The sequence below is a fragment of the Cydia pomonella genome, chromosome 13 (assembly GCF_033807575.1).
Source record: "Cydia pomonella isolate Wapato2018A chromosome 13, ilCydPomo1, whole genome shotgun sequence".
NCBI classification, from domain to species: Eukaryota; Metazoa; Arthropoda; class Insecta; order Lepidoptera; family Tortricidae; genus Cydia; species Cydia pomonella.
The window spans coordinates 18058648-18083257 of NC_084715.1; the positions used below are offsets into that span (position 1 = coordinate 18058648).

The following is a 24610-nucleotide window of genomic DNA, read 5'->3' on the forward strand; positions in this document are numbered from 1 at the left end:
TGATCGTTTGCATCATGGTTCTATCGACAGCAAACAGATATTGTCGCGGTTTCTCACCACAAAGGCCAAGGAAACAGATATATAATCTAATAAGAAATAAAAATCTGTAGATGCAGAGTAATAATAGATAATACAATAAAAAAAAAATGGTTTAACCTTTTGAACGCCAAGAACACAAACTCGTCGTTACTAGTCGCCAAAGAGAATTTGAAATAGAGGTGGATTGTCTCTTGTTGATGTTTAACTAATTTAACACATATCAGGGAAATAATAAGGATCAAAGTCAAATGGCGTTCTAAAAGTTTTGATCATGTGTCGAAAAATAACTATAGGTAAATTTACTGTGGCTACAAATTTTTCTTTGACAATTTTCAAATTCTCTTTGCTAGTCGTGCCCACAGCGCCAAAGACAACTGTAAAACTATAAGGGTTTCTAATTGACTACGGAACCCTATAAAGACTAACCTGAAGGTCTCTGTCCCAGCGAGCGCATGACGACCCCCAGCTCCGCCATGGTAATCGTGCCGTCTTCATCCTTGTCGAACAACATGAAGGCTTCTTTGAACTCTGAAAATTGACAGAAGAAACTATTTACTATACGTACACATATCTAAATAGTAGCACAATGTGTAGATTTTCCGCAATAATTCGGAAACAATGTGATCGAACAGAGATGATTGTGACCATTTATATACGTATTCTATAATCTATAAGTATTGATATACGGGACAAAAACAAAAATACGGGACGCGATACTTAAATACGGTGACTGTTCTGTATATACGGGACGTATGGCAAGTGGCAACCCTAACAATGTGACGTCACGAGTTTATTTGGTGCTCAGTACGGCTACCACCAGTTTGACACTGACATAGTCGCTACGTTTTTTTTTTTTCTTTTTTTTTTCCTAGCTTTCCCCTGTTGTGTGTTTTGGCAGGAGGGATTTTGCCAATGACTACATTACAAGACGTACCACGCACGATAAGAATGTTCGGTATGATAAATTTTGGTTTGATACCACGAATATGTCAGTTTGACACTGCTAAGGCAGTCATAGTAAGGCCTCAATCTTCCAGGCTGAAGTCTACGCCATCAACAAATGTGCGGAGATTAACCTGGATAAAAACCTACGACACCAACATATCTACATCAACTCAGACAGCCAGGCTGCTCTGCTGGCACTAGAATCCCTTGAGTCAAACTCAAAACTAGTCCAGAACTGTAAAACAAACCTCAATGCACTGGCAAACTCCAACAAAGTCACACTTAGATGGGTACCAGGGCACTCCGACATTAACGGAAACGAAGAAGCGGATGAACTTGCTAGAAAGGGCGCAGACACACCCCTGGTCGGCCCAGAACCGTTCTGTGGAATCACAAAACGGGATGCATATTCACTGCTCAGCAATTTAGAAAAAATAAGGGCAAACGATTGGTGGAAGTTCGTAAAAGGACAAGAACACTCGAAAGCTCTAATCAAAGGGTTCAACAGCAAAACTGCTAGGGAGCTTCTAGGGCTCAAAAGATACAAAGCCTGCGCGGTGACCAGAATTTTGACTGGACACTGTAAATTGAACAAACACATGTTTCAAATCGGAAAGAAACAAGACGCGACATGCAGGTTCTGCCATGAGTCAGAGGAGACTGCAATGCACATTCTCTGCTCCTGTGGACCACTAATGTCAAAAAGAAGTACCCACCTAGGGCGGCACGTATTGCAACCCTATGAGGTACAGAACATTACGGCCCAAAGAATCTGGAATTTCCTGGATTCAACGGGCATCAGTAATGAACTTTAAAGGGCTGTCACAATAGACCAATGCCTGGTCGACGTGGCATTCAAAGGCCCACAAACTACAATAATAAGGCTTGCTTATTATTATTACAGATTTCATTAACGAGCAATTGAACATTTCATACAAGGTATCCCGTAAACCCCAAAGTGTTCCATTGGAGTAGAAATTCATCATATTTCGTTTGTCAAGTATTCTTAGCCGTTTACGTAGAAGCATTGGTAATAAAGGAACTCCTACACTAAATAGTTTTGCCATGATTAGTTATTTATGGGAGAGAGCTAGTGATCGTTAAAGCGAGGCAGTGGCCAGCCCATGGCACTCCTTTAGCCGGCATCTAAGTATGTCACAAGGAAGTCAAACCGAACTTACATTTTGGTGTGAAATTGATGTCATTTCAATATCATTTGCGCTTGCATTTCGCTCGTTCTTATTCGTACATGTGTTAGCGCGCTATACTGTTCAAACTTAGTAAGTGGATGTATTCTATGAACCGCATTAAGATGTTCACACAAAATTAGAAAAAAAAAACAATAAATTTTGGGGGTTCTCCATACTTAGAACTGAAACTCAAAAAATCTTTTTTCATCAAACCCATACGTGTGGGGTATCTATGGATAGGTCTTCAAAAATGATATTGAGGTTTCTAATATATTTTTTTTCTAGAATAGTTTGCGCGAGAGACACTTCCAAAGTGGTAAAATGTGTCCCCCCCCCCCGTAACTTCTAAAATAACAGAATGAAAAATCTAAAAAAATATATGATATACATTGCCATGCAAACATCCACCGAAAATTGGTTTGAACAAGATCTAGTCAGCAGTTTTTTTTAAAACCTCATAAAATTAAAAAAAAAAAATCAAACCCATACGTGTGGGGTATCTATGGATAGGTCTTCAAAAATGATATTTAGGTTCCTAATATTATTTTTTTCTAAACTGAATAGTTTGCGCGAGAGACACTTCCAAAGTGAAAAAATGTGTGTCCCCCCCCCCCCCCCTGTAACTTCTAAAATAACAAAATGAAAAATCTAAAAAAAATATATGATATACATTACTATGCAAACTTCCTCCGAAAATTGGTTTGAACGAGATCTAGTAAGTAGTTTTTTTAATAAGTCATAAAATAATTTTTTTTTTCTTCAAACCCATACATGTGGGGTATCTACGAATAGGTCTTCAAAAATGATATTGAGGTTTCTAATATCATTTTTTTCTAAACTGAATAGTTTGCGCGAGAGACACTTCCAAGTTGCTAAAATGTGTGTCAAAAGTGGTAAAATGTTGAACAAGATCTAGTAAGTAGATTTTTTTTAATACGTCATTAATGGTACGGAACCCTTCATGCGCGAGTCCGACTCGCACTTGGCCGCTTTTTTCATAATATTTTTTACTGGCAAAATTAGAATTAATTTAATACGTTGACAAAGTTAAAATCAGCATCATGCTTAGTCATTTTGCCTTATGTATGAATTGTGATGTTCATGTTCTAAATATGTGTCGTCCCAGCGCGCACAAGTTTTTTGCAGAAATCGCGAAGCGTCTGTTTGACGTAACTGGTAACCGAAGAGCTGGCGGCTTCCTCGCACAACGTATCAGCATTGCGATACAACGAGGAAATGCCGCCAACATCCTTGGTACAATGCCTCAAGGGCCTGCACTGTATATATCCATAATGTATAATGTTATTTTGAGTATGTATTACCTGTCTGGAAATATCGTATATTATGGGAGCTAAAAGACATTAGAAACAGGCATGAACTATTATAAATACGACCATTTACATAGTTTGCTGGATTTCGTTACGAAATGAAAGTAAAATAATTGCGTGTAAATTACGGGCACCTAGAAGACATTAAAATGCACCATCTGGTTTCCTAATATTACCACTAGTACAGTTATTTTTAACGAAACACAAATTTTTACCCCTGACGTAACAAAGACGGTATATATATGAGTTTAGGACAAAATAACGTTTCAACCGTTTGTGTGTGTTGAGGACCCAACACAACAGGTACGAATGAATGTGAACGTAAGCGTCAGGATGGCCGGTGGACCTCAGTGAATTTCAATGAAATATTTGTTAAACATATTGTACATTCAGTGTACCTCAGTGTACTTTCAATAGAAACCGTAGCTCTATATGCTTATGGCTATATGGCTGTGGGTATGGCTTACCGTGGCAATACTCGTATGCTGAGTGGGGATCCTGTTTAACATCTAAGTAATTTGTGTTCTGTGAGTTATTTTTTTATACTACGACGTCGGTGGCAAACAAGCATACGGCCCGCCTGATGGTAAGCAGTCTCCGTAGCCTATGTACGCCTGCAAATCCAGAGGAGTTACATGCGCGTTGCCGACCCTAACCCCCCCTCGTTGAGCTCTGGCAACCTTACTCACCGGCAGGAACACAACACTATGAGTAGGGTCTAATGTTATTTGGCTGCTGTTTTCTGTAAGGTGGAGGTACTTCCCCAGTTGGACTCTGCTCTCTATTTTATAGTATTGTATATATGATCTGCGGTATTGTCAAAATATTTGTACAAATTATGATGTTAATAAATGTATAGATCCTCCCGTCAATCTGATGTCAGGATGGCGGGTGGACCTGTGAAATCTTCAGAGCCTCCTGAGCGTAGTAGCGGGGAGATGTTACTAAATAAATGCATTTTTTTAATTTCTAGCAACGCAAACTCGTACCAAACATAGATATATGTTGCTTGAATGTTCATGTCAAATTTCATGTCATTTCAAAATGTCGATTTAAAATGAGAGCATCACTTCGATCGTATGTAGACAGCTAGTTGTGTATGACTCTAAAAGGGTCCACTAAATAACAGTCCGCCGGACGGTCTCGGTCTGTCAGATGTTCGGAACTGTCAACTTTTTGTTCTAATATCTCATTTACATAAAGCCCCTGCCGCTGCCCCTCGCGCTGCCATAATTCAATTATTCCCTAAATACTGCTGCAGCAGGATAGACAGGAGTGGAGAGGAGTGTTTACATACTGCCCTACCACTCACTTCGCTTTCAACTTTCGGCAATGGCAGACGTCGAAATAATTACAGCGGCCGCGCTGTGTTTTTTTGCGATATGCAATTATGTTCGATATTTAAAAAGATATCGAATACAAAAAAAGAAAGTACGTCGTAGACGATGGTTGAGAAGACTAAGAATTGTATTGTAATCTCATTGCTCCATTCCGGCATTTTTGCCGATCATAAAAAAACGAACAACACACGTCTTTCTCCTCCAGGCGCTCGGCGAGTGGGTAATGAGCGACGGAGCAGAATGTGAACACGCACTGCCGCTCGCGCCGCCGGTTCTTTGACTTCCGCACAAAAAACCGCCATTTCGGGGAGCGCCGGGCAGCGCGAGTGGCAATGGCAGTGGCATGAGAAGTATCGTGTTTACACACTCCTCCTGCCCACTTCCCTGCTCACTTCGGCTGAATGTAAACGAGGTATAACTGACAGGCCGATACCATCAGGCGAATTGTTAATCAGTGGGCCCCTTTATGCACGTGCTATAACATATCGGTAAATGTCCATTACATAATTAGCACGAACAGGGAACAATGCACACAATGCATTAGCTTTGACAAACTATCGCTGGGACCGGTGGAATGAAAACATCGAGCGCTAGGTACAGTGAAACCTCTATAATACGAATAACTGACGATACGAAAGTAGGCCTACTTCAGTAAATAATGTTTTAGCAAATAAAAATAAGATGATAATTTAGAGATCCCACCGTCGATTTGGTGGATTCTTCGCTTTCAATGGATTTGAGGTTCCTCATGAGAACCACGAAATGTTATGTGCTTTTGAATTTGGAACTTTCTTTTATTTCTAGAAGAGTTTGAAACTCGAATTAAATTTGTGCTGTTGCAAGGACGCCGGGACTTACGAGGATAAATTGAAATGTTATAACATCACAATTCCGCTCACGGTAAACCAGTAGGTTTTATTACCTCTATTGCTCGAAATATGATTTTTATCTGTAGCATGCAGTTATTTAAACATGAATAAACATCCGTATCTCGAAGAAAACAATCCTGATTCTTTGTTAGTGTATTTCAGCTCTGCAGTAAGAATTTGCTACTGGCGTTTACAAATTAACTTACACGAACCTCTTACGAACTTTACTCTATTTTATAAATCGTGTCTTTCACGCGTGCCTTGATGATGATGTCATGTTATTAAAGATTAGATTTGACAAATCCGCGCGTCATCGTGGATAACACGAACTATATAACCTGAACTAACCTAACCAATAAAAACTCTATAAAAGACAAAAACTCGTTAACATGAGCTTTTTGGCGTCCCCCTTGGGATTCGTGTTATTGAGGTTCCAATCTAGAACGAATGTGTATGCAAAATGCAGTGGCGAGAGCTAAAACGCTGATGTAGTTCGGTAAATAAATACACAAGCAAATCAAATGAACAAACAAATATGAACGCCGACTATTGCTGAATATTGAAATAATATACGGGGTGTAAATGTTTAGGTGATAACGACATTACAACCACACGAGAGACGCTACGAGCAAATTGACAACGAAGACAACGAGGGGGGGTGGGGGGGGGGGGGGTGCGCACGTTACTCCTCTGGAGTTGCAGGCGTACTTAAGCTACGGAGACCGCTTACCATCAGGCGGGCCGTATGCTTGTTTGCCACCGACGTAGTATATAAAAAAAATATGAATTTGCCACTGGCGTTTACGATAGTGTTTCATGGGACGTAAGCAGGACTAATTAATCCTGCACACTCACTAACTGCATAGAAAAATAAGAAGTACATAGTTTTTTCACTCCATATATTTGATTTGGTACCAAAACGCTTATTATTTCCGCAGTCGTAATAAAAATAATAAGCGTTTTCTTATGTATGGAGTTAGCACTCTACTTCTTATTTATCTATGGTAACTGTTATTAATTGGTCACCATCGTATTTAAGTGAAACAACCACACTTTTTGACCCGGGTACGTCCTAAAACTACGTCCAAAAGAGAGGTATGGGCATTGTGAATATTATCACGCTTTGTATGGGAGGGCACAGCACAGCGGATGTCATTCCAGATATAGAGCAGAGCCTAACTGATGGGGAAGTACCTCCACCTTACAGAAAACCGCAGTCAAATAACACTAGACCCTACTCATAGTGTTGTGGTCCTGCCGGTGAGTAAGGTTGCCAGAGCTCAACGAGGGGGAGAACGCGCATATAACTCCTCTGGAGTTAGTTGCAGGCGTACATAGGCTACTGCTTACCATCAGGCGGGCCGTATGCTTGTTTGCCACTTTCATTTTCTTTTACTTTTTGGTGAGGACAAATTTAATTCGCTACAATCATGGTCACCCTACAATATCAAATCAATAAAAATAAAATTTATTTAACCTTACCTAATGACAGCATTTTGATTATGAAGAAAATAAACTGTTAAACTGGACTTGAGTGAGATACGAGTTTTCAAAAGTAAACAAACTCTGATGATATTACATTTTTCACAGAGTATCGGTAGGTATTTGAAGTATTCTAATTGTAGGGTGACCATGCATGTCGTAAATAAATTATTAACTTTAATTCAACCCGCCTAAAAAAGTTAATCTCACTAATACTGATACAAAGCAGTTGGTTATAATTGAGTTAATTGACTGAATGCACGGTGTCAATTTTCCTCACGTCTCAGGTAAGTTCAGAAACTTTGAGGATTTAACAACTCGAGACGCTTTTCTATAATTTTCTGTACAGAACAGTCTTCCGATTTTCGCGGGGGCGGGGCACGTCAAATGTATGGCTATATGTACAGTCAACCAATTTGGATCCTAGGCCACTATATAACCTTGTCGCTTTAACTACTAGATACTTGACACGCATCACTCAATAAGCACTGTCGTAGATGTCATTATGGCATGGTTCTATAGTGGCCTAGGAATCAAATTGGTTGACTGTACATACGTAACGTACGTACATAAATATACGAAAATAGTAGGTCGGTACTGCCTACTTAATATTCTGTAGTGTAAATTTTTAAACCAATTATTGGATGTTAAGTAATAAAGGCGAAAAGGGGATTAGGTAGGTATGCCAAAAATATTAATTTATTTCTTACAAATTATTATCACTAAAACTGTTTAGATTAGATACAGAAAAGCCATCCGACTATAGTCCAAACTGCCATAGCTATGGCCTCAAACTCAAAACTAACTAGAATATTTCCGTTTAGGTGTGATAATTGACAACTGAGTCAAAACATTTCCTTAAATGAGAGAAAAATTAAACGAAAAAGAAAATTCGCATTCATGCTTAATATTATACGAATTGAACTTGTGGACCATTACTATAGTTGGGTTGTTTTACGGGATGTTGTGTGCGTGTGACTAAGTGAGCGTTTCTTTGTTTGACACTTTTTTGCCACTTTTATGTGACTTGTTTGCCACTTTTTTATGTGACTTTTTTGCCACTTTTGTGTTATTTCTAATCAGCCTGTGTAGCCAATGTGCAAATCGCTTACGCTCCGTAGCGATCGAAACCCAACCCAACTGTCATTGTCGCACTAATATGAAAGTGTGAGAGAGACACAAAGTGTTTCGTTGTCGAAGCGATAGCGATTGTCACTTTGGTTAAGCCGGCAGGATCGCCAGCCCTTTTCCTCCTTATAGGAGAAAAAGTATCCCAAAATTTCCCTACATCTTTCAAACTGTCCTTTTTGTTACCGCCATACAAAGTATAGGGAAATGGTAACACAATGGAAAAAAAAACTGGGATATTTTTTTATCTCATTAGAATCGCAAGAGCTCGTGATTATGAGTAGAAAAAACACAACATTTATTAAAAAATAAAAATGTAGGAAAGTGTTTTTTTTTTAAGGAAACACTGATATATAATAAAAATATATCATACCTGCCACCTGCTCCTCCGTAAGGCCATACTCGGACTGCGTGAAACAAAAAAATACAATAAATTTCAACATCATACAGAAAAATAAAAAATCAATGCACTAAATCACCCACAGAAAATTGTCTCGAAGCTAAATCAGTAGTCAAACGTCGCAATCTCCTATATTCCTTATTATAAACATCGTCAGTCGCTACAGTTTTAGCCATTTCCACTTATTTCACAAATGTTTCACAAACACGTAAACAGAACAGATATATTTTCACACACGAACAATTTTTTACCCGCTCCAAAACTTTTATCGCGGAAACTTTTGCCAATATCGAAGAAAAAACTTTTACATTTCAATCCCTTTTTGAACCTTTTTTGTTCGAACAAAATTTCGGCGACTGGTCTGGTTTTTTTAAACCACTTTATTCTTTGTAAAACGGAACGCTTTATTTTTAAAGATCGAACGTTATCGAACTGGCCGGTTGACACGCGCGACACATTGTCAGTGTGATTATAAAGTGTATTCTATATTTAAAACAGAATTTCGCGCGCTATAATCATCCGACGCTAGACGGGCGTTCTCTAATGTGTTTATATAGATTATTCATTATTACTGCAATAAGTGAAAACGTGACATGTTCACAATGAATATTTTGTAAATAATGGTCTGTATTTAATGCATTGTTGTATACCATGTGTTTATAGCAAGTCTGTTGTAATGGTCTTTCAATGGGTTCTCGGATAAACTGCGTAAGAGAACATATGGTTAGGGAGGGTCAACATGATTCATGACGTCTTAGTGAATATTTTGTACTCTATGCATAATATCCTGGTAGGTGTTTTGACGACTCCTGATTTAATTTTCAAGCATAAAAATCATATTAAACTGTCAAAACAGTATCTGACTAATGGATTCACGAAAATCTGCTTAGATAATAAAAAGCGGCCAAGTGCGAGTCGGACTCGCGCATGAAGGGTTCCGTGCCATTTAAGACGTATTAAAAAAAATCTACTTACTAGATCTTGTTCAACATTTTACCACTTTGAACACACATTTTACCACTTTGGACACACATTTTACCACTTTGGAAGTGTCTCTCGCGCAAACTATTCAGTTTAGAAAAAAATGATATTAGGAACCTAAATATCATTTTTGAAGACCTATCCATAGATACCCCACACGTATGGGTTTGATGGAATTTTTTATGACGTATTAAATAAAAACTACTCACTAGATTTCGTTCAAACCAATTTTCGGTGAAATTTTGCATGGTAATGTATATCATATATATTTTTTTAGATTTTTCATTCTGTTATTTTAGAAGTTACAGGGGGGGGGGGGACACATTTTACCACTTTGGAAGTGTCTCTCGCGCAAACTATTCAGTTTAGAAAAAAATGATATTAGAAACCTCAATATCATTTTTAAAGACCTATCTATATATGGGGTATCTATCCCACACGTATGTGTTTGATGAAAAAAGATTTTTTGAGTTTCAGTTCTAAGTATGGGGAACCCCCAAATTTATGTGAGAAAAAAGTGGCTGTGACATAATCGGACAGACAGACGGATATGATGAATCTATAAGGGTTCCGTTTTTTCCCATTTGGCTACGGAACCCTAAAAATGCGGTCAATATAGATGCACCGTCCGAGTTATTTCCCCAACGTTGGCAATGCTGCAGCGAATTTTGGCGGGAATATTATTGACGCATCAAACATCAACAGTGACGTAATTTGACGTTTTAATTATATCACATTTCATTTTGGCTAGATGCGCACTATTTTGTAAACTAATATTATATGTTGACAAGTAGAGTGACTGACAGTAACAGTGGAAGCCAGTAAATTACACATCGTGTACAAAAAAAAAAAAATACCCGTTACTGTCACAGTTAAAGTAGTGGGGGACTTGCGTGCCGAACGCTTTATTAGAACATACCCTAACTCCATATCTAGTTATAGGTACTTTATTTTGTATTTTAATTTTCTAATAATTTTGTGATAAAAATATGACACGTTAGTCTTTATTGAGAGCACTTTGCTTTATTATACAAAACAAATTGTATAAATCATTAAGAAGTAAATATGACTTTGGCTAAAACGTGATCAAATTAACATTTTTAGTAGGCGTTTGCTTACCTTAGTCAATAGAAGAGCTGATGTAATGAGAACAGTAAAGTAACACGTATACATTTTTTCCAATACTAAAACAAGTAAACAAAAATAAGCAATTCATTATTTTCATCAATCGTTAAATGGTACTTATAACGCCATCTAGCGCTACGTTTGTGAACTATAATCTTTAGCAATCACTTCAATAGATGGAGTCGTAATCGCTATCCGAGACATCAATCGATTATAACAGTTTTGAATGATTCACGTTTAGTTTCACCAGACGGCAATATAAAAGGTAATCCCTGTTCATATCCCGGTCGATTTATGATCAACTGATTATGATTTATCGAAAACAAATTAAATATCATAGTTTTTTTTATAATACACAAGGCCAACGAGCCGACTCAGCCGACAAACGAAAATAGCAGAGGGGTTGCAAGTGTGTTGCCGGAATTTTAAGATAGGAATATGTTCTGTTCTTGAAGGTTTGAAGGTCGTATTGGTCTGGAAATACCGCGGGTATCTGGTTGTCACAGTCACAGTACGCTGTTTGCAACGTCATATTGAATGAAAAAAAAACCGTCATTGTGGCCCTCAAAAAAAAAGGTTCAGTACCGCTCCCTGTAGTATTAATTTATTACAATATAAACAATAAAACAATTTATTTATTGTTGCAAATAAACCATAAACTGTTGCGATTTCTCACTGTTCTTAATTTATTATGATAGCGATGTTATATGACCATGGAGCGGATGCGATAAATTTGATATATTACCTCTCCATCACGCGCAATTCGGTTTGAGGACAGAACAGCAAAATCAGCTGTTATAATATTTTATGCAAACGTGACATAGTGGAGTACATTTCAGTCGAGTACCGTGTTCATAGGCCACGAAGCATGCTGAGCTGCTTTCGTTTGATTTTGTCCTCTTAACCATGGCGTTAACGTGATTGGTTAAATTCATTATAGTTCACTACAGCGTTTCATAATGAAGTCATTATAGTCGAGTCCGGAGCCCATAGTGAAAAGTTTGCGATTATAATTTGGTATAATAATAATAATTTACCCCCAGGGCAGCTTGTGGCGAGCTGAATGGGAAGTGACGTCCCTTGGGTCCCATACCCCCGAGAGTCGGTCAGGCCCCTCTCTCCGGCTTGCCTTGATTGGCCGGCTGGAGTGAACACTGAGCAGGGGCCGCAGGACTCTCACCTCTGGCTTGCCTTTACCGGCCGTCCAGAGTGGGGTGTCAGAGCTATATGCTCGCAGGGTGGAAGTGAAATTTGCAAGACGCGAGTTGGCACAGTGGCTGCTTACAGCCACTGGGTAGAAAGCGGCGTACACCTCTCCACACCCTGAGCCGCTCACGCAATGTTGTCCCCTTGTCGCTCCGTGCGAGCGGCCGTTTTCGGGGACCCATATTGTGAGTTGGCAAGTCACCACCTGCCCATTTTGTCGTGTTTTTAAAAACATATGATCAGGGCAGGTGCCATAGTATTCTCCATAGTCCCGGTTACCAGTCCACTTGCAACTCAACCCAATAGCCCGGTTTATTTTGGTACCCTTTTTTTTACAATAGTCCTTTACTAACCGGGGCTTGTCCTTGGGTGCACTGCTATAGTGTGAACAGGGATAATCGTCGGTTGGTGTCAAATTACTTTTAAAGTAAATTGTCTTATTACAAGGGGCCTCTACGTGTTGGCTTCGGCCCCACGCACGCCTTCAAAATGCCCGGGACCACATGGTCCCGAGAATTTGTAAGAGACATAATAATAATAATAATATAATAATAAAGCCATTTATTCCCACAAAAACGTAAAATTCAAGCAAACAATTACAATATACAGGGTGATTCATGAGACGTGAGCAGGACTAAGCCTACACAATCAGTAAATGTTAATGAACCGTTCATCATCATATTTAAGTAAAACAATCTCGTTTTATTTCTGTCATTTAACTTTTTGGGAAGGACAAATTTGATAATCTACAATCATGTACACCCTACAACACTTAATTAAGAAAGATAAAACCTCTTTAACCGTTATGACAGCAGTTTGATTATGAAGAAAACAAAATGTCACACTTGAGTGAGATACGATTTTTCAAAAGTAACCAGACTCCGATGACATTCAATTTGTCACTTGTTATGGATAAAACAAAGAGGGTGACCATACATGGCGTAAATAAATTAAAACATTTTTTTTGAACAGTAAAAAATAAAAGAACGTTAATCTTACAAATACTGGTACGAAACAGTTGCTTATAACTTACTGAATGCTCAAGCTTGATCCTGCTCACGTCTCCTGAATCACCCTGTATAGAATCGATTATCATTTATCATCAGAGTTAAAATTCGTTTAAAATCTAAATAACTTAATTAATTAATTTTTGGGGACCCAATTCTGGGTGAAGGCCTCCTCCATGCATGACCACGATTTCCTATTTTGCGCGAGTCTAGTCCAGGTGCCACCGGCGAACTCTTCTATGTCGTCTCTCCAGCGACGGCGCGGGTGGCCCTGGCGGGCTCGGCGGCGCGACTCGTCTATCACGAACCACCAGTGTAGTACGCGCTCGCTCCAACGGCCGTCGTGCGCGCGGGCGACGTGACCTGCCCAGCGCCATTTTAGCTTGCAGGCTAAGTCAGCTACGTCTACCAGCTTGGTCTTTTTTCTTATTTCTGTGTTTCTAACCTTGTCTAGTATTTTTAGTCCTAACATACTTCGTTCTGCTGCCCTTTGAAATACTTGTAATTTATGTATTATTTCTTTATTTAGAGTCCAGCTTTGACAGCCATAAAGAAGTGTGGGAGAGACGACCGTGTCGAAAGCTTTCTTTTTTAGGGTAATAGGTAGGTTAGATTTGAAGATGTCTTTTAGCGACCAGTATCTTTTCCATGCGATTTTGATTCGACGCTCTACCTCTCCTTTAGTCTGCTCTTTAAACGTTATTTTTCGTCCCAAATATACATACTCTTCGACGTACTCTATCTTATTTCCCATAATATTTGTATCTATTTTCTTACTATTTGTGATTTTGTCCATATTCATATTTAAACCACATTTTCGACTCTCTTTGTCCAGTGTTATTAGCATGTATTCTAAATGTTTGTGGTTATCGCTAATGAGGACGATATCATCGGCGAATCGCAAGTGGTTAAGCAGTTCGCCGTTGATATTTATGCCTATTTTTTCCCAATCTAACTTGCGAAATATAGTTTCGAGGAGAGCAGTAAATAGGTTTGGGGATATCGGGTCACCTTGTCGAACTCCACGCTGTATTTTGAAAGACCTTCCTTCTCTCTCTAATTTTATTTTAGCTCGCCCTCTTCTGTATATCTCTTCTAATATATTTATGTATTTAGATGGTACTCCCTGTTGCTGTAGAGTTTTCCAAAGAGCTGCGTGTGAAATAGAGTCAAAAGCTTTCGAATAATCAACGAAAGCTAAGTAAAGCTCTCTCCCGTATTCCTGGAACTTTTCTATTATCTGTGTTACGGTAAATATATGGTCGGTAGTGGAAAATCCTGAACGAAAGCCTGCTTGTTCTTTCGGTTGATTGTCATTTAAGATTGGCATAATCCTTTTTTGGAGAACTTGCGTAAATAACTTATATGTTGTTTGCAGTAAACTAATTGGCCGGTAGTTTCCAATATCTTTGGGATTTCCTTTTTTGTACAATAGTGTAATGATTGAAGTTTCCCATTCTGATGGTATTGTCTCGCTTATTATGATGCGGTTAAAAAGATTTGTTATTATCGGAGTTAGGGGCTCTATTAGACTTTTTAGGATGTCATTAGTAATTCCATCGCTACCTGGGCTCTTTGAAGTCTTTAGCAATTTTATGGCCTGGCTTATTTCACTTTCTATTAATAATGGAACATCTAAAGACTCATATTCGGATTGTCTTGTTGTGAGTTTCTCAGTGGTGTGGTGATTTCTGTGTCGATATAGGTCTTCATAAAATATTGTAGCAGTCTCTACTAAATCGTTTCTTTGTGATACACTTTCTCCTGTTTTTGAGATTAAAGATGGAATCCAGTTTCGGTTATCATTTAAACGTTTTTGTCCTTTTTTCACAGAGCAACGTGTCACTAGTTCTTCTTCAATTATTTTCATTTTATTATTGTATTCTTGTTTTTTCAGCTTTCGCTTTATTTTTCTGTAGAGCTTTGACAGTTCATTTTTCTCAATTTTTGTTTTATTTTTCTTTTCCTTTAAATAAGTCCGACGTTCCATGAGTTGAGCGGTATAGGGGCAAATACTCACTCTATTTAAAGGGTGCGTGCAATCTTTCTTTATTAGTGACTCTGCCATTTTTATAGAGTTTGTTATGTTGCTGTATGATTGTTGTACATCGTTAGTTATAGGAAGAGATGTCGATATATCGGTAAAATGAGTAACGAGATTTTGTTTTTCCAGTGGGGTCAAGGTGTTTACTCTACCTTTGAACGACTTTCTTGATTTAGTTTGGGTATCAATTACGTACTTTGCGCGTATCATACGGTGGTCTGTGGGGTGAGAGGTGCTTATGACATTTATATCCCTTACTCTGTTTTTATTATTGGTTAAAAAATAGTCGATTTCGTTGTATGTTTTGTTATTAGGTGAACACCACGTCCATTTTTGTTTTTTATTTTTCTTAAAGTACGAGTTCATAATGTGGAAGCGTTTTTCTATACAAAAATGAATTAGTATTTTTCCTTTTTTGCTCCTTTTAGCATCATAGTCCCACTTGCCCATTATACATCTATCTTCGGTTTTAGCGGTACCTACTTTTGCGTTAAAGTCACCCACGATGATTGTATTGGCTCCTGTTTTAAATAAAGCTGTATTTAAGTTGTTGTAGAAAAGTTGTGTCACGTTCTCTTTCGATTTTTCTGTCGGGGCGTAGACTTGAATTATGTGTATTTTTGTGTTTTGAATATTTATATCGAGTCTGGCTACTCGGTCTGAAATAGGTATAAACTCTTCTATATATGGTTTCATATGACTTTTCAGCATAAAACCAACGCCACTGTAGCCACTTTCGCTTCCGCTGTACATAAAAATATGTTCATCCTTTTCGAATATTTCAGTGGTTCTATATCTGGTCTCGGAAAGGCCCAGGATATCACAATTTATATTTTCCAAAGCATGCAATAGTTGAGTTTGTCTTGTGGTGCACACTATAGATCTTACATTAAGAGTGCAGATATTCAGATATGGTTTTTTATTTTTTTATTTCATCGTTTGTGTAGAGTTTTGTATTGCTGGAGGGTTTTGGTCTAATTCTCCCTCGGCGACCACCCGTATTGGGAGAATATATTTATTTCGGTTTTCATGATTGTTTGTATTAGTATACTTATAAGTGGAGGGGGCCTCGTGACGTCACGCGTCGCAGTCGCTGTTCCGAGTTACGTAAGATGACATACTAATCTGATGTGGTTTATGTTTCTTATTTGTTTGAATTACATCTTTGTTTTTTCTATTCTGATTATTAGACGCTTCTGGGTGGCTCTGTATATTCTGGGGTGGTGATGTAGGCAACGGTCGTTTGTTGGTATGTGCTTCTTTATTATTTTTCTTAACAATTAATTTGTCATACTTTATGAAAGCTATGTTTCCATTTTCGATTTCATTTCGTTGTTGTGTTTTGAGATCCTCCCTTATTTTAAGTATATTTGCAGGAAACTCTTCTTTTATGTATATATTCGTGTTTGTCAATTTTTTCTTATTTTGGAGAATTTTTATTTTTTTTCCCAATGTAGTAAACGCGACTGAGATAGGCCTGGAGCGACCGCTTTTTTTACCCATCCTTCTAATCGACTGTATTTCATATTCTTGAATTTCCACTTTTAATTGGTTACGAAAAATATCCATTATATTTTCTTGAAGTTGGAAGTAAGATTTTTCGTTTTCATCGACTCCAAAAATAACAACATTTCTTTGGACGCTGCTCTTCTCTAAAGTATATAGTCTTTTTTCTTGATTTTCTATTTTTATTTTTATATTTCCCAAGTCCTGGTTGAACTCTTCCATTTTTTTATCTATATGATGAGTTATTTTTGTAGTAATTTTTTCTTCCATTTGATTAAATTGTGAATCTATAGATGTGAGCTTTTTGTTTAAATCAGTTCTCATCTCTGATATCAATTTATGTAAGTCATCCATCTTATTTAGATTTGATTTCCGCGCCCTCTAGTAGTAATGTATCAACAAATCAACGATCTATCCTGATCTTGTTTACTTTATTACTGTATAGTTCGCATAAGATGAGATAGATAGCGTTGTAATCGTCGGTAGTTGTGATTTATTTAACAAATTAAATAATGAAATAGTGTTTTTTTTCTCGAATAAGTTGGTTTTTTTATTGATTAATATATCACAATTGTCTTTGGATGTAATGTGTTTCACACTGTTTCACGTTTTTATTAAGTTCTGACAGATATTCCACATCCCAGTTCTTTAAATCGCGGTCACAAGTAATGTTTGTTTTGCACCACTTTATTAACGATTATTTCCGTACACTTGCTGTATTAATTAAAGTCCACACTGTATATTGAAAAACGCTTTGTCTTTTCCATTTTGTTTTATTTCAATCACTTTTTAGGCACTATTTAGTATTTTTAAAGTTTATTTTTGTAAGAGTCGATGTTAGCCGTGGCACACTAGCGCCCTCACCCAATATAATTTGGTATATGAAGTCTTAATTGAACCAATGAAGTCGAAGAGTAGAAAATTATACCTATTTAAGGTCTGCTATGAGTTATTGTGATGAGATGAACATAAAATAATAATCTCATGAAACTACACTCATGAGCTATGAAAAAGGTTCCCTTCGTAGGTATGGATATTTTTTTTTTCTAAATGTTTTTTTCTAGTTCCTCGATTCGCATATTTGCATATTGGTTTAAAAAGAATAAACAGCTTTTATTTCGGACAAGATATCCATATTACAAAACAACAAATTTGTTCAACAAAAGTTTGATCCTTTCGCATTTTCTCAAAGGTTAGCTGGAAGAGATCCCTTTTAGGGATAAGTTCGCCTTTGTACATAACATTTTTCTTTTATTTGTTTTGTCTGTTTTATGTTAACCTGTTTATGTGCAATAAAGTGACATACATACATACAAATAATTAAAATACATAAAAAATAATTAAATTAAATTTAAATGAACCAAAATTATCTATTAAATTGATTTTTAATTATCAATTAAATTCAATTTATTACTTATCATAGTGGGCATGTTGTACGTGAATCACATTGCGTTGTCTTATCGTTTGGTACTGTTTAGCGCTATTTCGATCATTTCTTCTCGTCACTTTTCACTACTACCTCTACAACTTACTCCCTCTTTATCTACTTATTTATCGTTAGAAAACCCCTAAACAGTTGCAGTCCATCATTGTTCCCAATTTATTATGAAAGCATCTCCAGATGTTATATATCCATAGACCGGATGCGATAAATTTGATATATTGCCTCTCCATCATCTTGTGGACAGAACTCGCGGAATCTGCTGTTAAATCATTTGAGATATGTGATTGTTTGTGGTTAATATAATACAATAATATTATGTGGTTTTTGATTTAAGAGAATAGTACCTGGGCGACGGAGCTTTGCTCGGTTATAACTATTTATTGTAATATGGTGGTGTAAAGGTGATAATCTTAACTAATTTTTTTTACTAAATTAAACTTGTCTAAAACAATAAAAATTCAAAAATTAATAAACTTGAACATATAAAAAAAACAAAAGTTAGTCATCGGGCGAGATTCGAACCCGTAACACTCGTTTAGCAGTCCGCGTCTTAACCCGCTGGACCAGACGGACAGTGGCCGGCAACACGAAATTAGCGACCATATTCTGCGTCGAAAGAAAAACGCATGAAAACTCGAAAACACGCGTTTTCCCAAACATAAGACTAATCTAGATCGATTGTTTACCCCCAAAAACCCCCATATACCAAATTTCAGCAAAATCGTTAGAGCCGTTTCCGAGATCCCGGAAATATATATATATATATACAAGAATTGCTCGTTTAAAGGTATAAGATACATTTAAAATGTGATTACATCGCAATTATTGCCGGGATTACGAGTAGGCCAGACCGGTCGTCTGCATGCTTAAATGCCTTCAAATTCCCACTCACGAATTAAAAAGCTAGTATCGTAATCCTTTTTAAAAAGATGTTTACTTTTTATACTTTTTTCATAATTCTCATTCCCTATTTGGGGTCGGCCCATGCACATGATCGCCACTTGCTGCGATCTTTAGTCATAGTTGGCGTTAGGCCTAGCTCCGTCATGTCCTTGGAGATGGTTCTAGTCCAGTTGACCTCTGCCTCTCTTGTCCTCGTCTATATCCGTCACTCGTCTCATCAGGTGGTGTTCGTGCCTGCGCATTACATGGCCATACCAGCGTGATCGGCCTTCCTGCATCTTATGATGTATATTGTATCTAACCGAGTAACACATCCAGACCAGCGCAGCATTCATTTCCGTGATCCGTTCCGTTGGTTAAAGGTTACCTGGAAGAGATCTCTTAAGGGGATAAACAATAAAGTGTTTTACTACTACAAGTTTGCGTAGCGCTTATTTTTATTTTTACTAAAATATTTCATAATAACTTGTCTTTATTTATTATATATTTGGCTTTAAATATAAAGGCACATAAAAAGGTGTGAAAGCCGGCTTACCGAACGTAGCGAAGGCGTAAACCGTAAAAGTGAGTGATTAAAGAAAAGCGGCGGACCGTTCAGAGCGGTCGTTAAAATGGCCGCGCCCTGTTCGGTAAAACATTACACAGGCTTTAATACTGATTGACTGGGAGTAATTCAGGACTGTTTTATGAATAATGAGGGTTGTAAATAAGGAAGTTTAGTGGAAGTTAACAGTACTTTTCTAGATTCTATAAGGGACCATCGTTGTCAGTAAATAGTTCAAGCAGCGTAATATACCTGGAGGCCAATTCGCACGTATTTAACATCAAAACGATATCCTAATGATGTCATTAAAAGCTAATCCTAAGGTACACTGACATTAGAATTATATTTGCATCGTGTCATTTAGTTATCATGCGTTTCGCACGCACCAATACATGTACGAGCGAAATGCATGTTTTCAGTGTATTTTCGAATTGACCTGGAAGGCGTATACTCGTACCGTAAAGTAAAATAGTGAAAGTAAGTGATTAAAGAAAAGCGGCGGACCGTTTAGAGCGGCCGTTAATGGCCACGCCCTGTTCGGTAAAACATTACATGGGCTTTAATACTGATTGAGTGGGAGTAATTCAGGGCTGTTTTATGAATAATGAGTGTTGAAAATGAGGAAGGTTAGTAGAAGTTAACGGTACTTTTATAGATATAAAATAATTAATAATTATATATAATAAATAATAAGGGACCATTGTTAACAGTAAAATCAGTTTTATTTTCGTGATAGGTCCAAACGGTTTACAGGAAATTTCGACATTTTTGACTTACACCAAGAAGCCGAACACCCAAAAGGTGCTATTTTAGCCTATTTCTGAGGGAAAGTATCATATTTTGCTTCAAATACTAGACTTTTCATGTGGCATCTTCCAAGGGCTGTAATTATCGTACGTTTGCGTACAATAATGCTCATTAGAACGTACATCGTACCGGAGCCCAAATTGTCGTACATGTACGATAATTGTCTTAAGTCTGGCAACACTGGGATAGAACGTTAACAAGTACTTATAGTAGGTACTGGTATACGTATTCCTATTGTGGGGCTTTCTGATTGAACAAAGAGGGCTAGACAATATGGGGGCCAGTGAAAGGGCCAACTCAAATGACTTGTACGCATTAATGAATGAATAGGGATTGAAGAGGGTCATTTTGAAACGAAATGAAATATTATTTTGTGTTTAGAGTATGTAGACAAATACCTTAGAAGTATAGGTACTGTCAACTTGGGTGAATAGGGACTGCTGGGGTGAATATGGACAAAACTTAAAATGTGATTTACCTGACGACCCCAGCTGACGGTACATATATTTTAAATTCCATAATTTAAAATTGGAACTCATCATGGCTACGATGCGTTGCGCAATGACGTGATATAAACAAACTGGCCGCAGTATAATTAGTATTTTTTCACATCACCTATTTGGAAAAGGGCTTTTTCTTCCCTGCTAGAAGGAATCAAAGTGGCACTTTTCTTCACTGCACTTTTTGCATACTATTTTTTAGCTTAAATAATATTTTGATACATTCCTTATAGGTGATGTGGAAAGCAGTATGTGTCTCATGGTAGCAAAATTATTTCCACCTTGGGCGTTAACACTTGAATTCCTCACTACGCTCAGAATTCTATTGTAGAGTTGTCATCATATATAATAGTCGTAAACGCGCTTCGTGTGCAGCCGTCCAAACCAGTAGGCCACGAAAAAGCGGAGGGAATGAAATGCTAGTAGTGTAGAAGGTTCGTAGCGTCAAAACCAATTAAGCGTCGTTTATCCAAGGAACAAGCGCAGAACGGAGGGTGGGGGACGCAGGTCGAGACGAGGGCGTCCTAACGCGAGACTCCTATAATATTTATTTATTTATTTATTTATGTACATATATGCCGATCCCTCTCGCGCATGAGAGGAGGCTTGTGCCCAGCAGTGGGATGTATATAGGCTGAATTATTATATTATAATTATATGTACATATGTGGAATAACGCAAAAGATACCTGTACGTATTATGTAAAGTTACGTGAAACGATAGAAAACAAGGCAAAAGGGACTGAATGTACAGGGGCTGGTTTTCGCCGCAGCATCCGTGAAAAACACAACACACCGACTCTCAGTTTCGTAGTATTATATCACTCGTAACTAATTACGCAATTTGCACCACGTTCGTTGCGGTCATAATATAATTGTCATAAGGGGAGTCATTTGTTTTTTACGCTTGACGCTGCCACTCGGAGTAGTTTTCGTGGCCGAGGCACGCCCGTAAAGGAGAATGGGCAATTTGTCCCATGGATGTATACTGTTGAGACATATCTCGTTTGAAAGGGTTTACTCTTAGCATTATTTTATTGTATGACACCAACTTTGGATAACTTGCAGGGACTGAGCAATTTTAAAAAAAGAGTTGTCAATATAAACGGTTGTTTTACAAAGTACTTGTTATGTAGCCGGTTGTTAGGTGTTTTGTATGAAAGAATATGAGAAATTCTAGATTTCTGTTTACCACTACTTACGTTTAAGTACGTACAGGGCTGGAATTAGTTGATAAAACATATGCTTGAATTAAAAATACTGCTATTAAACACTGAAACTTGCTTGTATACTCAAGCCATATATATCATTTAAAAGACATTTTTATAAGGTATTTTAATATATATATACTTGCACTCAAATGCTTGCAGGGGCGGTAATAAAACTAGTTTCCTCGTTAATTAAGTGTGGTAAATGCCGCTTTGTTTGTTCTACCTGGCACTAGATGGAGCCTTGGTAGCCGTTTGGGTAATTTTTACTAGTGGTATATACAATTGAGTTTTATCCTATTTGGAAGGTCTTCAATTAAGCATTAATTACTTATATGACACCAAAGACCGAAAGTGTCCAGGGAAGATGATATTAATAATTTTGATCATGCGCTGCGGCGTAAACTGGAACTAAAAAATGTCATTCATATAGGGTTACTTTTGTAACCATTTACATCACTTTGCATGCCTGAAATATAATGAAAAAGTAATTTATATATATTTTTAAATTATTACCGCTCAATAAATGGCACTAAACTACTTAATTATGATTTTTCAAATCCTCTCTAGTACTGACATCTTGCGTGCAATAGGAGAACCGAATGAGCGGCAAATGCTGGATCCGTATAGTCGCTTATAAACGCTTAAAAATGTCACCGAAGAATAAGTTTGTTTAATTCGGAACTTTGACAATAAAACGAGTTGTTACCTTGAACGAGTAAGTGTCGTCTATTTATCTCTCTTGCTCTTACATATTCGAGTGATAAAGGTAGAAAAAGCATTATATTTTTTAAAGTTCGCGTTATGTCCCGCTAGAAACGTTATATAAACTTATTATTAAACATGAAATAAGATTCCTAAGCAATAAGTAGGTAAGTAAATGTATTTATGGAGTACCATAATTAGCAGCAAGAAAATAAATCTAAGTTTATATGTTACGATAAAATAAATCGTAAAAAGGTACTATGTACATACTTGTTTTGTCTCTCTGCAGGAAAATTGTGTAAACGTGAAACATTTGAGATTGCGCCGCGGTTCAAAGCAACGTTCCCTTCGTTTGCCATATGAAGCAGGATTAAATTGTGTAGTTTTAAGTTCTCATGTAAGTGAATTGTCAAATTCTTAGTGAGAATAAAGAATCTTAAACCTAAAATTAACGCAGTGAATACATTACAAGCATCAGCGACTCTTAACTGTTTGCCAAGCTAAGATAGTAGCTGTATTTCGTTCCATTATATATACGTATGAAATAAAAACTTTTGAATACATTTAACACCTTTATTTCATATAAATTGAAAAATAACTGACGGCATACATTTTCTAGTGAATAGGTGCATCCAGATCCAGATAAGAGAATGCATGGTTATTGCGCCAATGTCGGACCATTTGCGATTGGTTTGCTAAGGGCACCGCTAGCTGGTGCGGATGCACAGAGCACTTATACATACCTTATTAAATAAAAACTTTTGAATACATTTAACATCTTTATTTCATATAAATTGAAAAATAAGTGACGGCATAGATTTTCTTCACGGTCGCACAAATATTATCAGGACGAGTCGACAAGTTACTTTAAAGCAAGCATGGTGAATAGGTGCATCCAGATCCAGATAAGGGAATGCATGGTTATTGCGCCAATCTCGGACCATTTGCGATTAGTTTGCTAGCTGGAGCGGGTTAACGAAAAACAGTAACTGGCGACGCTAGCTGGCGCGGACGCGTGCGACGAATTTTACCTACAAAGGCACCCGCGCGCGTGCACCCGCTCCGTGCACTCGCGCCAGCTAGCAAACGCCCTTAACCTTTTGAAGGCCAAGAATATCTTAAGGCGTCGTAACTAGCTATGCTCAAAGCGTCATAAATACATTATAGCTGATATAGCCGCTGTCAGAGTAACCTTAGCACTTTCAAGTAAGGTTTAGGGCATAGGGCGTCCGCAACGTCGCGCGTGTGCATGGAGCGGGCGTGCGGCTTACAGTATGAGCAACGCTAACTGGCGCGGACGCGTGCGACTGATTTTACTTACAAAGGCACCTGCGCGTGTTTGCCCGCTCCGTGCACTAGGGCCAGCTAGCACACGCCCTTAACCTTTTGAACGTCAAGAACACCTAAAGGCGCCGTCACTAGACATGATTTAAGGGCCATGAACACATTAATGATTATAGCTGTTTTAATCGCTGTCAAAGTCCCTAATGTAATACTCATGCACTTTCAAGCTCACTTGCGCACGTGACCTTGGCATGTGAGTAACGTTTTTGTTATGGCGTTCAAAGGGTAAAATATCAATGTCGTAATGCGTCGCTAGCGCGTTATTTTCGAATCGCACCCGTGCTCCCGTGTTGGACTGCACACGCGGTGTACACTTCTTGTTATTGTAACCGTTTGTGCGCCTAGATAACACAAGTACACATACACAACTCGCAAAATGCTCGCGTGCTCTTGTTTATATGTAAAGTACGTCTTCTAGGGCCGCGGATTGGACCCACGCGACCGGCGGGGCGGTGAGCGGCATACATTGGTCGCAATGCAAGCTGTAAAGCTAGTGCAGTGCATGAGGGACGCGCGGCTTTCTCTCACCACATCTTTAGGTGTTCTTGCCGTTCAAAAGGCTAAAA

The 24610-nt window shown here is 37.9% G+C and overlaps 1 protein-coding gene across 6 annotated transcripts in view; it reads right to left on the reverse strand.

The window, feature by feature from the left end:
* LOC133524477 (calmodulin-A-like) overlaps nucleotides 1-24610 on the reverse strand; it is a 356565-nt gene that overhangs the window by 21627 nt on the left and 310328 nt on the right. For 5 of the 6 annotated variants that reach the window (XM_061860517.1, XM_061860518.1, XM_061860513.1 and 2 more), the window contains 2 exons: nucleotides 8695-8728; nucleotides 466-567 (listed from right to left, as the gene is read on the reverse strand). In XM_061860517.1, the coding sequence (XP_061716501.1) occupies nucleotides 466-567; nucleotides 8695-8728 (136 nt within the window). Of the gene's footprint in view, nucleotides 1-465; nucleotides 568-8694; nucleotides 8729-8804; nucleotides 9198-24610 lie in introns of those variants that run through there. The other variant, XM_061860519.1, reaches the window with a different exon arrangement.